Raw genomic sequence first — 14,427 nt, 5'->3', positions numbered from 1 at the left:
ATATATATATATATATATATATAATTGATTAGTAATATTTCGAACCAAAAAGTGTCGAACACGAACACATTTTTGTTCGTGTTCGGCATGTTAACTTAGCGAACGAGTCGAACATGAGCAAATGTTCGTGTTCGGCACATTAACTTAGGGAACGAGTCGAACATGAGCTTCTTAACGAGCCGAACACGAGCTATTCGCGAACAACGAGTCGTTTTGACAGCCCTAATTATAACCACCATCCTTGAACTAGCCACTAATATTATCATTCATAACATAAACTATAACTCAATATTAAAACCATTGATGTCATTATAATAACTTTTAATGCGCCTTTTAGGGTACTAAAGCCATTGGCTTATCAAGGATCATAGCTTGATCTACATCCTAGAAACTAAAATAAAAATTGTAAAGCTATGATCTCTTGATTTCTCTAATTTTTTTGAGAAAAATACTATGTCTTTCTACTTTAGTTATATGTTTATGATTAAGTTTGAGATTGGAAATGCTAGTGTAAACTAGATCCAAGATCACACTTTATTTTGGTGTCTTACAAATTATAATTTGGTACCATCCAAAGGAAACTTTCCAACCCATCCTGAATATTATTAGGTTTAAGAACCTTAACACCCTTTATATAAGTATCATAATTAAACTATTTGATTAGCTACTACATTCTTCATGGAGAATAAGGAGACACGAGGAGCAAATGTAAGTAAAAAAGTGACCAATTGATACGAACTAAATGTTGTGAAGCACTAGTAAATCTCATAAGTATATGTGTAGTTCTAGTATTATATGGAACAAAATCTTTGTATCAATCCCATAAAGAACGAGTGAACATCCATATATATATATATATATAGACACACACACACACAAACACAGACATGCATACATTTGCATGTATAATTTTTTTTTTTTTTTTTTGTTTCAACTTATAAATTTTGCCAGTTGAGTTTGAGCTAGTCAAGTAATTACATACTTGTAGGGCTGTCAAAACGGCTCGTTGTTCACGAACAACTCGTGTCGGCTCGTTAAGAAAGTCATGTTCGACCCGTTCACTAAGTTAACGAGTCGAACACGAACAAAGATTTGTTCATTCGTGTTCGGCTCGTTTTGCTTCAAAATACTACTCATCATATATATATATATATATATTGTAGAGTAGTATTTTTTAAAAATTTAATTGACTACAAGGCTAAAAAGATTTATAATCAATTAAAAGTATTAATTAAAAAAATAGAACAAAAATTATTAAATTAGATTCAAATGATGTTTTAATATAAACAATAATTTTTAAATCTTGTCACAATTCTTCACATCTTGTAGCTACGTGATTGAGATTGTCTAAACGACTCTATTCTTGAACGGGCGAGCCGAACACGAACACACTTTTTGATTTCGAAATATAAACGAGCCGAACACAAGCTGAGCCTGGGTTCACTCGTATCCGGCTTGTTTACACCCCATGATACTCGACTCCAAAGTCTCTTTGAATATGAATTTGAACATCATTTCAATTCCCTCAATTATCTTCTCAATTCCTCAATCAACATATTATTGAATTGACATTGCACTCCATCTTAAATTCGTATGATGATCTAATCTTGAAATCCCATTATTATAAATATAAAATAAATTCAGTATCATCAAAATGATCTCAATACTCATCATGGCATCAAATGCCCAATCCTATCACCTCTGTTCCATACAAAAAGGCTATCAGATTAATAAGCCACGATTGTGATAAATGGAATGCGCCCAGGTTATTTGGCAACCAAGGAGTACATTCCAGCACAACTTCCCGCACGGCACGTCTCTATTGGCTCCTTTTCTTCAACAGTTGGAATGCATGTAGCTGTCAGCATATGTTCTGTATCCCACTACTATTATTCAGATTAAATTGAACAGGCGGTTAAGAACTTGCTCTAGAAAACGAAGAAAAAAGCTAAAGCATAGTTTTGTACGATCATAATGATATGTAATCCACCCATTCGCTGTCCATAAATTCATCCGAGCATCTTGTTGTAATAGTCTATTTCACAATTCTTATGTTTTTATATATTTAAAAGATAAACATTCATATTTACATGCATATGACTCGTATCTTTAACATTACATCTAAAATATCACGGTCACTATCATTTTAAAAGTGAAATACATTTTTTTCACGTGCAAGTTTGAGACACCGAGTGTTATAAATGTAAATATCAAATTTGGAATGTTTGATATGTAAATACATGAGAATAAAGTGGTACGTTTGTAAATTTCCGTAAATGTAATTACCCGTTGAAAGAGCCCTGCAAAATTATAATCAAGAATGCACAGAAAAAGAAGATAACATTTATAAAATATTTAAAGATGCAACTCAAATAAAAAAATAAATGCGTAGCGTTATGTTGTGGATGGAAACTCATATGCATCTGTGATGCCATTCTGTACAGAAAAAAATAACTTCCTTCAAAAAATGTCAGCAATTTTACAAATTTCAGTTGGTTTACACTACTTAACCTCATTAGAATTAGCACAGAAGTTCCTGCAAAAGACACAGCTGAGCAGCATAATACAAAAAAGAGAATATTCAATGCCAAAAAGCATCTCTTATTAGGGTAGGTATCATCTTTGTCAACACAAGTTTACACATACTTTGTCTTTCGCTTTCCCGAGTCTCTCCGGTGATTCTTATGATATTTCGAGTTCTCTTTCCTGCTTTTGTTGTCAGATTTTTCGCTTCTTGGGTTTTTCTTCTTTTCATAATGATACTTCTTTGATTTGCACTCATCAGTTGCCTCTCCTTCATGTGAAGGATGAGATTTAAAAAAATATGGCTTTTCTGGACCAAGAATACGGCGCTTTTTTTCCTCCCCAATACTTTTGGCAGGACTAGGAATCAGTTCATCAAGATCAGCAGATGTTGATGGAAGATATGGACCTGGCTCATCCATTCTACAGCCAACAGATCCTCTCCCTCTTTTCACCCTGGTAAAATTCAAAAATAATAGTCATCAAACTGCAAAATAAAAGATTTGTGAGGATGAAAACAAGACTATGTGACATGGCCAACCTTGAATGAAGGAATTCTTCAATATCATCATCCTGAAGACCAATACCGTCTCTAGAATGAGAATCTTCAGAATAATATTTACTGGATGAACAATTGATCGAGGAATCTATCAGACCATCTTCAAGCCAGGGCTTAGAAACTTCATTTATGTAACCATTTCTCGCATTCATGATTCTGCTGTTGTCTCTTGATTTATTATGCCTTTGCTTAGCATCCAACTCGCATTCTTTCTCTCTAGCACGCCACATTTCGCTAATTTCAGCAGCTCGATTAGCTGAAATGAGGAAGGTCAACACTGGTAAGAAGTAGATAAACAATACAACAAACATTGGGGGGAAATTATATTTGATCCTCAAAGTTTATAAGTGCAGTCCATTTTTGTTCATATTTTTAAAAATCATATACTTGGGTAGCTGCCGTTTTTTGGTTATATGTCAGTCGGTGCGAGCGATGAATTATAGTGATTCTTAGGGTTTTGTACAGCTTGAATGTCAAACCTGTATATTTGAAACAATTGTCACTTTACAAACTTCGTTTGTTAAATATGTTAATGTGTTCTTACATTTATGTGCTTTAGCATTTTATTCTTATTTCAAATGGGTAATTCCATAGAATGTGGAAGGAATACAAATTTAGAACAATGTTTTTGTATCATTTTTATGAAGGGTTTAAATGAAAAATCTTGTTTCAGGCTCTTCTATCTTAGCTTTAACTTTTGCCATTGTTAGCTGCATATAAAGATTGAAGTGTTCAAATTGAATCATTTACAAACAACAACAAAGACTTAATCCCACCACATGGGGTCGGCTACATGAATCAGTCATTTACAAACAACAACAAAGACTTAATCCCACTACATGGGGTCGGCTACATGAATCATTTTTCTCCATTGCGTCCTATTTAGAGTCATATTTTCATTTAGTTCTAATAAATTAAGATCATTTTTTATACAAGAAGCCCAAGTCTTCCTAGGTCTACCTCTGCCTTTCTTAACATAAGTCGAATCTAAAACACCTACTCTCCTAATCAGATCATCAGATGTCCAACGTTTAATGTGACCAAACCATCCAAGACAATTTTCTCTAATTTTCTTCATCGCAAGAGCTACACCAACCATATCACGGATATATTCATTTTGCATTTTGTTTCTGTGTAAAGCCACTCATCCACCTAATCATTCTCATCTCGGTAACACTTAACTTAGTATTATGCTTCTCTTTTAAAGGCCAACATTCAGTGTCATAGAGCATTGTAGGTCTCACCACAATCTTATAAAATTTTCTTTTCAATTTACGTAATACTTTTCTATCACACCCAAAGCATTCCTCCACTTCAACCCCCAACTTGAATTCTACTATTAACATCCCCATCTATATCACCATCGCTTTGAACAACAGACCCAAGTTATATAAATCGTTCACACCTTTTAATAATTCGATCACCCAAAGTTACACTTCTGTCACTAGAGCTACTACTACTAAAATTGCATTCCATGTATTGAGTTTTAGTTCTGCTCAAATGAAGGCCTTTAGACTCCAATGTAGACCTCCATAATTCAAGTTTTTCCTCGGCTTTTTCTCTTGTGTTATCCACGAGAAGAATATCGTCATCAAAAAGCATACACCAAGATACATCGTCCTGAAACTCATCATTTACAATGAACAAAAATAAAAATAAAACAATAGATTAGGATTTAAATATATCGCGCAAAATCTTACACTCAACTACAATATTCTCCAAAAGATTTTAAAGCATAAAAATTTGGTTGAAAAAAAAACAAGATTAAATGCATTTAAAACATATATGAAGCCATGAGGAGAAAATATCTGCAGGTTTTATCACTTAGCCTGTAAATGGAACTTCTAAACATTTCATTTTCCGTAAAACATAAGGCTAGACATAAGGCTAGAGGCATCAGCAGGCTTCAAAGTGTAAATTGCAAATTGCAGGCAGAATTTACACCGCAATCTCTACCACCATTGCCATGATTTATATAAAGCATTTTAGCAGTCAATATAATTTCTATCAATTCCAACAAGGAATCGTTCGCTAGAAGCGCAAAATCAACCTCAAGAACCACAAATATAAGACTTCTAAAAGCATGTCCTAAAGTGAAGAACAACCAAAATTTCATGGACCTGAGTGTAATTTATCCATAAAACTAAGCTAATAAAATGCAAAAAGAATTTCACGTCCTTCAAAATCTTTGGACATATCTAGATTAGTTTATTTCAAAATTCTGCATATTCAAATTAAGCACGATAATGGAATTGGATGACTCTTGAGCCAAACTTTAATCAGTGTGGACAATCTAACACGAGATCAATAAGTACTGGTAGGCACAATTATTTCTAAAGCCTCAACCCCAATTAAAGACACAATAAAATCATTCCAGGTTCAATATTCAAAATAAGAAAACCAAAAGACCCTCTAAGAATGACAGCTGAAAAAAACTGATGCATAGATTACGTTGATTAAAAGGTTGAAGTTCAGTGTATCTCATGGAAGGCGAAAAAAAGCGATAAAAATGCATAGATTAGTTTGAATCATAAGTAGGTTAATTATATAAATAAACTTACACATAAGACAATTGATTAAATGAAATGGAAATAGCTAGCATCTAAATCATAACCTATTGATGATAATCATTATCATTAACTTAAAATGACTCTCCTCTCAAATTTTTTATTGGCTGCTGTGTAGAATTGACAACTAATCTTTACATTAATAGTCTACAAGGACATGTTCCTGCAACCTTAAATGTTACCTCAGAGCTACGTAACACATAAGAATCTAAATAGAGCCCATGCCTTTTTCATGAACGAAAAATGAGAATTAAAAAATCTAACCCCAAATGACAGGATGAGGCAAATGATGGTGAAGATTCCACCTCATCATACATAGCAAAAGTTTTTTACCAGCTAATATCAGTTAACAGGAAAAGCGGTCCCATCGATGCACTCATTTCATTCGGCAATTATACAAATTATTGAAGTGTTGCTAAAACATAGTTCACTAGGTTTGTGTGGTTCTTAGGCAAGTTCAAGCCTATAAAACATTAGGGATTAGTGCTGCTAAATACAAGTTTACACGTTGCCCATAGCTTTTTTATTAGCAATCTCAGCTAATGAACTATATAGCATCTTATACTGCCACGTTGGTACATGGAATTTGTAGATTTATTTCTTCTAAAGTTTAATGCTCCAAAAGGAGTATTTGTATGTAAAGAAAAAAAATGCAGACCTCACTTAAACACAAGTTCTGGATAGGATTGAAAGGTAAAAGTATATAAACAAAGAGAGATTTGAAGAAATTTCAACAGTCTGCAGTCCCTTTTTGTCTCTTAACTATCGTGAGGCTTGCACTACGGAATAAGGAAAATACAGAGGCGTTAATCAAGCTTCAGGTAACATAGAAAAGACTAGTAATCGATCAAGAGTAAAAATGCTGCTAGTGAATATCTATATCTAAAGGTGTCAGCAAAAATAGCATCTGGTTGGCATTTTGACATGACAAGTGCATGATAATGACATAAAACGGGTGGTAGTTAATCAATCACATAAATGAGCAAAAGAATGGTAGAGCCAAACTCAAAATGTCAAGTAGATCTACAGTAACGTCAAAAGAAATACTGTAGGAAGATGATCGGATAAAGCATGACTTAGGAAATTAGAAAATGTAACTTGTTGCATGAGATAATCAGAAAAAAGATGACAAAAGCTGTGTAGATTTGGCATACATCATTTGCCTATCCTGATAAGAGAAGAAGGTTTCTATAATGAGCCTCACACATAATTATTGGCCTTTGGAAATTTAGATAAAGTCAAAATTGAAAGATAATATAATTCAAGGAATCTAAATAGTTCATCCTCCACAATTATCCTGCTAAGTACGAAGTTATCAGACGTAGCTCCTGAATCCCAACCATTTAGGAGATGTATAAACTAATAATCAATGGCATAGGATAACATGGAGAAATTTACAAAGTTGAAAAGCTCTTAATCGTCTTAGATAGGCTGTTAAGAAAAGTTTTATGTCCATCTTAAGCGCTTATAAAAATTTGAAGAGGTATTGGAGATATTGAAGTGGCAAATCTTTTTAATCAAATTTTAAAGAAGGGATGCCAAATAATTGAAAAATAAATAATTTAGCACTAATAGTCTGATATTTAAGAACAATAGATATATCCAAGATTATAAGAAATTAAAATTATACAATAATAGGATGAAATAATGGGAGAGGGTAATATATTATGTACTACGAAAGCTAAGTCACTATCAAACAATCAATTTTATTTTATTCCAAAAAATTTACTATAGAAGAGATTTTTCTTGTTCAAAAAATTAACAAGAAAGCATAAAGAGCATAGAAAATATATTCATATAATTTTATTGATCTTGAGAAGACACAATCGAGTACACCATCAATATTATCCAAGGAAAGTAACTGCTCAGCTAGACACTTGAGCAAAGATAAGACGAGGTGACACTACAACGCTTAACATCTCCCAGGTGGCTATCATCACCACAACACTGCCTAGGTGAATGAAGCTTGACGAACATGCACTATCCATTGCGTAGCTTTTTTAAACTGATTCTTAAAGTATGCAGAACCACATAATATGACGGAATACAAATCTAATGATGGAAAAGAAGGTATGGGTAATGAAAAAGATGAATAAATGGAGCAAATATTAGATTAATTGTATGCTATGAAAGCTATCACCTAAATATTTATTTTGTTGTTTAAACTTGAAACTTAATTCATGAACCTTATGAGATGTATATTTTGGACATTCTATTTGATAAGAATTTATTATTTTGCTATTTGGAATTACACAAAATTATTTTTTGAATGCCACATTTATATATTTTATTGGGATGATTCTTATATCGTACTAAAGTATTCCTCATTATTATTGTATTAGTGCCTCTCTTTGCTCGCCAAGAACTTTGGTTAGGCAACCATGTTACCTTTAATTACAATGAATATCATAAGAATTAATTTGATGTGCAGTAAATAAAACACCTTTACATACAATGAATAGCAGAAGCATCGATTTGATGTGCATTAAAGAAGAATGATGTGTCAAAGATATGCAAAAGTTCATGATTCTCTCTCTCTTTATATATATAGTTGTAGAGTGAACAATTGAGATATTTTCAGCTACAATAGATTTATAAAAAAAATCAATATCAAATCTAAAAATTTTATTGCATTAATTAGAGAGATGCTGACAAATGACATTCAAAGTGTGATTTATTTGTGTATGCTTTTCTAAATAACATAGATTCAAACAATGCAATGTCTAATAAAAAAAAATGAAATTTTTGAATACCAATAAAAATATTTATAAAATAAAGGGCTTAGAATCAGTAGAGCAAAAATAAAATATATTATATGCAATTTTATTGTGATATTAACAATTACCAATCAATATTAATATTACTAAAGATAAAGTGATAATTAAATATAATAGATATATGTAATTTTGATTTTTTTTATAAAAAAATATGAATATAAATAATGATATAATTTCTATAATTAAGGATGGATTTTAAAAAAGGAACAATACCTCAAGCATAGTATGTGCCTAAGAGGGCATCATTGAAACAAATGAGAAACTTCATAAAATCATAATTAGGCAAATAATATCATATGAATTGAAGCGTTGAGTGGAAAGAAGAGCCATTGATGGCTAAATTGATGTGATGGAAATAAGAATGTCATCATGAATGTGTAGTAAAACTAAAAAAAGGGATAAATTGAGGTGCTCTTAGTAGAGAAATGATTAAATTTACATTTATTGAAGATAAACTAAACTTAAGTGGTTTTGACATTGATAACATAAGAGTAGGTAAATGTACCCTTTAGAAGGGTGGATAATCTCTTAGTAGAGAAATGATTAAATTTATATTTATTGAAGATAGACTAAACTTAAGTGGTTTTGACATTGATAACATAGAGTAGGTAAATGTACCCTTTAGAAGGGTGGATAAGATTTGAGCTGTAGTAATAGGATTAAAATGGATAGACCTAAAGATAAAATGGATAAAGGCAGCAAAAATTGATAAGCAATGAGAAGACTTAACACCTTAGGTAGCACTCAAAAAAACCAATAGAAAATTAGGATTCATAAAGCAAATCTAGAATAACTAAGATAAAGCTAATAACAATGATGATGCTATAGCTTGAAAGTTAAACCAAACTTCCTGTGAAATAAATTTGATGCTTGCATTCATAAATTGTGATCTTGTCGACGCATGCGAAGTTAAAATAAATATTAATGAAAAGAAAATCGCTCTAAAAAATGAAAAAAAAAATACTATTACTGAGACATAAATATTATTTAGTAAGAAAATTCAAAGTTTAAGGTTTCAGTGATATCAATGGTAGATTGAAATTCTAAGTTATAAAAAGAGAGTTCCAAAATAAATAAGTTGAGAGAATGGAAGACAGAATTAGTTTAAGAAACAACTAAATAAGATTTTAAGGAATAGAAATTTTTAACAGAGAAAGCTAAATCAATTTATGAAGTATATTGTTGATACACCTAGACAAAGTGTCATTAAGCTAGCTGTAATTATGATGCAGAGGTAAAGCTGGAAGTCTATAAGGAATATGTAATTACATTTAAAGAGTTACAAGATATTAAAATAATATGGTTTAACAAATATTATCAATGAAATAATAGAGTTAAAGGACCTGATAATTGAAAGAAATGCTTTTTAAGGAGTACACATCATATATCAAAATAAAGTGTGTGCACTTTATATTGATTGTGATAATACTTACAAAAGAAGTTCAACATAAGATTCGCAAGTCTTTGCCACTAAAATATGACATGGATCTGATTGGTGCCACACCTTACGCATTAAATAAAAAAATTGAAAAAAATGGAAGAAACATACTCTTTATATTAATTGTAAAGATATTTATAAAAGAAGTTCAAAATATTATTCTTAAGCGTATGCTACTAAAATATGGCATATATCTAATAGGGTGTCCGATCTTATGAATTAATTGCGAAATTTTAAAAATAGGGGAAACTTGTGAAAATAAAAGGTTAAGAATTTGATAGAATAAAGATCGCGAATATGATATGCACTTTCAGCTACTTTGAAATAAATAATTATGAATTGATTATGAATTGAAATAAAAGGGATGAAACTTATCAAAATAAAAAAGGTTAAGGACTTGATAGAACAAAGATCACGAATATCATTTCAAATTTTAGTTAATGCGAAATAAATAATTATGAATTAATTTATTAGAATGATTAAAGATGCATTGGTGTGAGGTTTAACCATCATATATATGTATGTATGTATGTATGTATGTGCATGCATGCATGTACATACATACATACATACATATATAAGCATGTACATACATACATAAATATGTATGTATATATAAATGCATATACATACATATATTATATATATTTATATGTATGCATATATGCATACATGTATATAAATAGAAGCATTTACATACCACACAATTCTTAAGCATAAAATATTTAATACCTAACATATTTACATGCATACCACTCAAATCTCTAACATCACATCAAAAATACCACCATCAATGCAATTTTATAAGTGAAATACACATTTTCATGCATAGCTTCATGACACCAAAATATTATTAAGTGTATATATTAAATTTGGGTGTTAGATACGTAAATACATAAGAATTGGGTGGTATGTATGTAAATTCTATCTATATCTGTATGTATATATATATATAGAGAGAGAGAGAGAGAAAGAGAGAGAATTTACATACATACCACACAATTCTTATGTACATATGCGGATAAGTTTTAGTTTTAATGCTAAGAAAAACGCAAATAGAGCATTATGGAAACTTAAATAATAAAAACAATAACTTCATTGACTTTGTCATATGAATTTGAGTGTTAGGCAACATGGAATTTATTCATAACAAAGCTGAGCATGACCAAAAAAAATATGTTGCAAAAAGTGATAAAATTAGAAAAGGATCGGCTGGAAGCAAGTACACAGAAAAGGATAAATGGCTTGAATAAAAAGAATATTGTGTATAAAGAATATTTAAGAGGTTAGGTATGCACAACAAAGGGAAGGAAATTCACAAATAAAGCAATATATAGAATTAAGATGAAAGGAACTAGAAAAAAAAAATGTAAATTACAATTAATATGGTTAGAATTTATGTAAAATGATTTTGTAGGCTACACTTAAATCTCATGTGGTCATCAACATGAACGAATGGAAGAGGATTCCAATAGGCAGCACCAAATAGTTGGGATAAGACTACTAATATTGATGATAATGAAGATTATAGGTCTACCCAACAACACTTTAGACAATGGACTTTATAACTTCATATCATAAGCGTGAACCAACTTAGACAAATTTAAGAAAATATATATTTACAAGACTTAGAAATGTATATTAACTAAATGAAAAAGAGTCGACTTTAGATTAAGTGAAATTTTAGAGAGCCACACACATAAAGATGTTATAAAATCACTCTATCCTTGTTGCAGGAACATCCTCATTCAACAATAAGGAAAACAATAAGTCTGTTTCCTTGAAAATTTCCCATCCTCAATGTTTCTTTATATTTTTTTCCCAAATTATATTTATCTAGTTCTTCTTGCCACACAGTTGAACCAACAGATAAGAACACCACATAACCAAAAAGAAAAGTTTCATAAAATTCATCTGACCATATCAACTTTTGTTGTGTCTATAAGCAAAGTTCAAAGAGAAAAATTAGTGAAATAACATTTCTAACCTTGTTCAACACCAAGAACAGTAGCAGTCAGAAAGCGTGAATTTGGGCGGCCTCTTACATTGGGCTTTTGGAGATAAATATGCACGCCATCTTTTTCAGCCTCACGTCGCAATCTCCTAGCCTCTTCCATCAATAAGGCAGCTAGACGGTTCTCTGTCTCTAGATCCATTGATATTCTTAGGGCCTGTAAAACAAAATTGCTAACTCAGATCAATTCTGAATAATTTTTAAAGAGGTATTGATTGTACATCTTCCACTTCTTCCTGAAACAGAATTTTGGCCAGGCAAAGGGGACAGAAAAAAGATAACTTCAAAGTACTCCTAATGAACATTTCATCTAAACGTTGCACAGCTGCACCACTGCCTCTCCACAGCCCCTTAACCATACCATCAAATTAGAGTGATATCGAGTCAAGTTTAAGCAATCCAGCTTAAACTAGAATCAAAGACTTTCATCTCAACTCGAACCAAAGTTTAAGTCAAGCCAAATTTAAATGAATTTGAGTTGAACTTTGGCATGATCCTAGTTAAATCTATGAATATTTGAATTTTATTTTATGGGAGAAGTATATGGATAACACCCAAAACTTGCCAAGTTACAAAAAAATAGCTCATATCATTTTTTTTAAACTACCAAGCACAGTATTTGGGAACTTCCTGATCAAACAGATAAGAACATGACAAAAGGGAAAAAATAAAGGCTTGATTTTGCTGTAAATTTCAATATTTGGGCTACAATTTGAAAAAATGAAGATAGAAGGGTCTGAGTTTTGTAAATAGTTAATATTTGGATGTTAAATATGCAATTTATGAGACAATTTTTCAAATGTAAATCAACATTAGTGTGTGTGTGTGTGTGCACGGGTGTATATATATACTTGAATTGAACTAATTTCAAGCCAGTTATCTTTGAGCCGGAGCAAAGAGATCTAGATTTTGAGTAAATATAAAACTCCAAGTGAGTTTCCAGTGTTAGAATTAACAGCCATACCTTCAATGGTTCAAGCAATTTATCATTGAGTCAAATCAAATAGATCTAGATTTTGAGTAAATAAAACTCCAAGTTATCAGCCCTACTTTCAATGAATTGATCCACACAGAAAAAAGTATCATATCTCGAGGAGGCTAGCAATTGTTCCACAGACAGATAAATCAAAGGAAATCTTCAGCTTTCTCCTCATACAGATTCAACAAGACCAATATCCAGAACGAGCCCCAATGGAATCCTAATGTTAAAATATTGCTTGACAGATAATTAATTTAGTAAAAATTTTATCAATAATTATTTAGTTTAGCTTGGAATCAATAATCAATAGAATTAGAAATAAAACTTAAATTGAATTTAATTAATTTTAATCTTATTAATAAAATAATCAAAGTTTGATGATGATTTTTATTCTAAAGAACATAAACAACCTTTTAAATCCAAACAGTTTGACAAGATTTAACCGGATTTACTAAATCACTTGCCAAGTAGTTTTTTGAAATTTAACCCTTCCAGGATTTACCACATCGGGGTTTACACTGACTTAAATCAAACATTCAACCCCTAAAGGGCTATCTGGTAGCAAGATTTAAGCAGTCTTAACCTAAATCCTGCCAAAAGTTTTAAAACGCAAACTTAAACCCTATCAAAAGTTTAAAACACAAACTTAAATCCTGCAGAATTCTGAATCCCGTTTCTCCCCATACCTTAAATCGTGGATTTACCAAACCCCGGGATTCGACAGATTCAACTTAGATCTGCGGGCCTTACGAACTCTTCTTCTCACTCACAAACCGCCAGAAAGCCTCTCCAGCGAGCTCCCGTCGCCGCTTCCTTGCTTCTTCGTCGTCGAGAGTTCAGAAATTTTGGGATGTGCGGGAAGGTCGGGAGGGACGAAAGAGTTCCGGGGATGCGTTTAATTATTAATTTTGATTATTAATTATTTAATAAATAATAATTATTAAGTAAATATATATTAATTAAAAAAATTAGTATTATTTATGATACTAAATATTTTTGTCATGTATGTAAATAGGAAATTTTAGTTGTGGGAAATGTAAATACATAAGAATTGTGTGCTATGTAGGCAAACTTTCCTTAAGAAATAATGAGCAACATTAATTTAATCAATTTAATCAATGAATATTTTAATTTTTATTTATTTAATCTAATAAATTTTAAGATAGATTAAGTAAATGTAGTAAAATCTCATAATCATATCGATTCTTATATTCTAAAATAAGTTATGGAATAATAACTATTTAAAATATTGAATATAACATTTTAACCACCCAATTTTTAAATGTAACATTTCAATCATTTTTTTTTTTTCATTACAATCATCCACTTTTACCCAATAATGAAGGCTTTGAGTGAAAATTTTGGGTGGTTAAAATATTAAATTTAAAGTTTTGAGTGGCATAAGTGTTTAAAGTGTTATATTTAAAATTTGGTGGTTAAAATATAATATTCAATGTTTTGGGGAGTGTTATATTTAAAATTTTGGTGGTTAAAATATAATATTCAATGTTTTGGGGGGTGTTTAAGTAAAAACCCCATTAGTTACATCCAATTGGCATTTGACACACCA

General features: G+C 31.1%; 1 protein-coding gene across 1 annotated transcript; it reads right to left on the bottom strand.

Moving 5' to 3' along the window:
• Window positions 1-2,387: 2,387 nt before the first annotated feature.
• LOC110031165 lies at window positions 2,388-13,738 on the bottom strand. The gene is made up of 4 exons (XM_020734243.1): window positions 13,544-13,738; window positions 11,852-12,035; window positions 3,065-3,338; window positions 2,388-2,979 (listed from the first exon to the last, which is right to left on the bottom strand). The coding sequence occupies exons 2-4, from the start codon at window positions 12,018-12,020 to the stop codon at window positions 2,637-2,639; spliced, it is 786 nt and encodes a 261-aa protein (XP_020589902.1). The 5' UTR covers window positions 12,021-12,035; window positions 13,544-13,738; the 3' UTR covers window positions 2,388-2,636.
• Between the last annotated feature and the right edge of the window lie 689 nt (window positions 13,739-14,427).

This window comes from Phalaenopsis equestris, unplaced genomic scaffold, assembly GCF_001263595.1.
Source record: "Phalaenopsis equestris unplaced genomic scaffold, ASM126359v1 Scaffold000781, whole genome shotgun sequence".
NCBI classification, from domain to species: domain Eukaryota; kingdom Viridiplantae; phylum Streptophyta; class Magnoliopsida; order Asparagales; family Orchidaceae; genus Phalaenopsis; species Phalaenopsis equestris.
The sequence above is the reverse complement of the archived record's forward strand: the minus strand, read 5'-3'. Positions and strand labels throughout refer to the sequence as shown.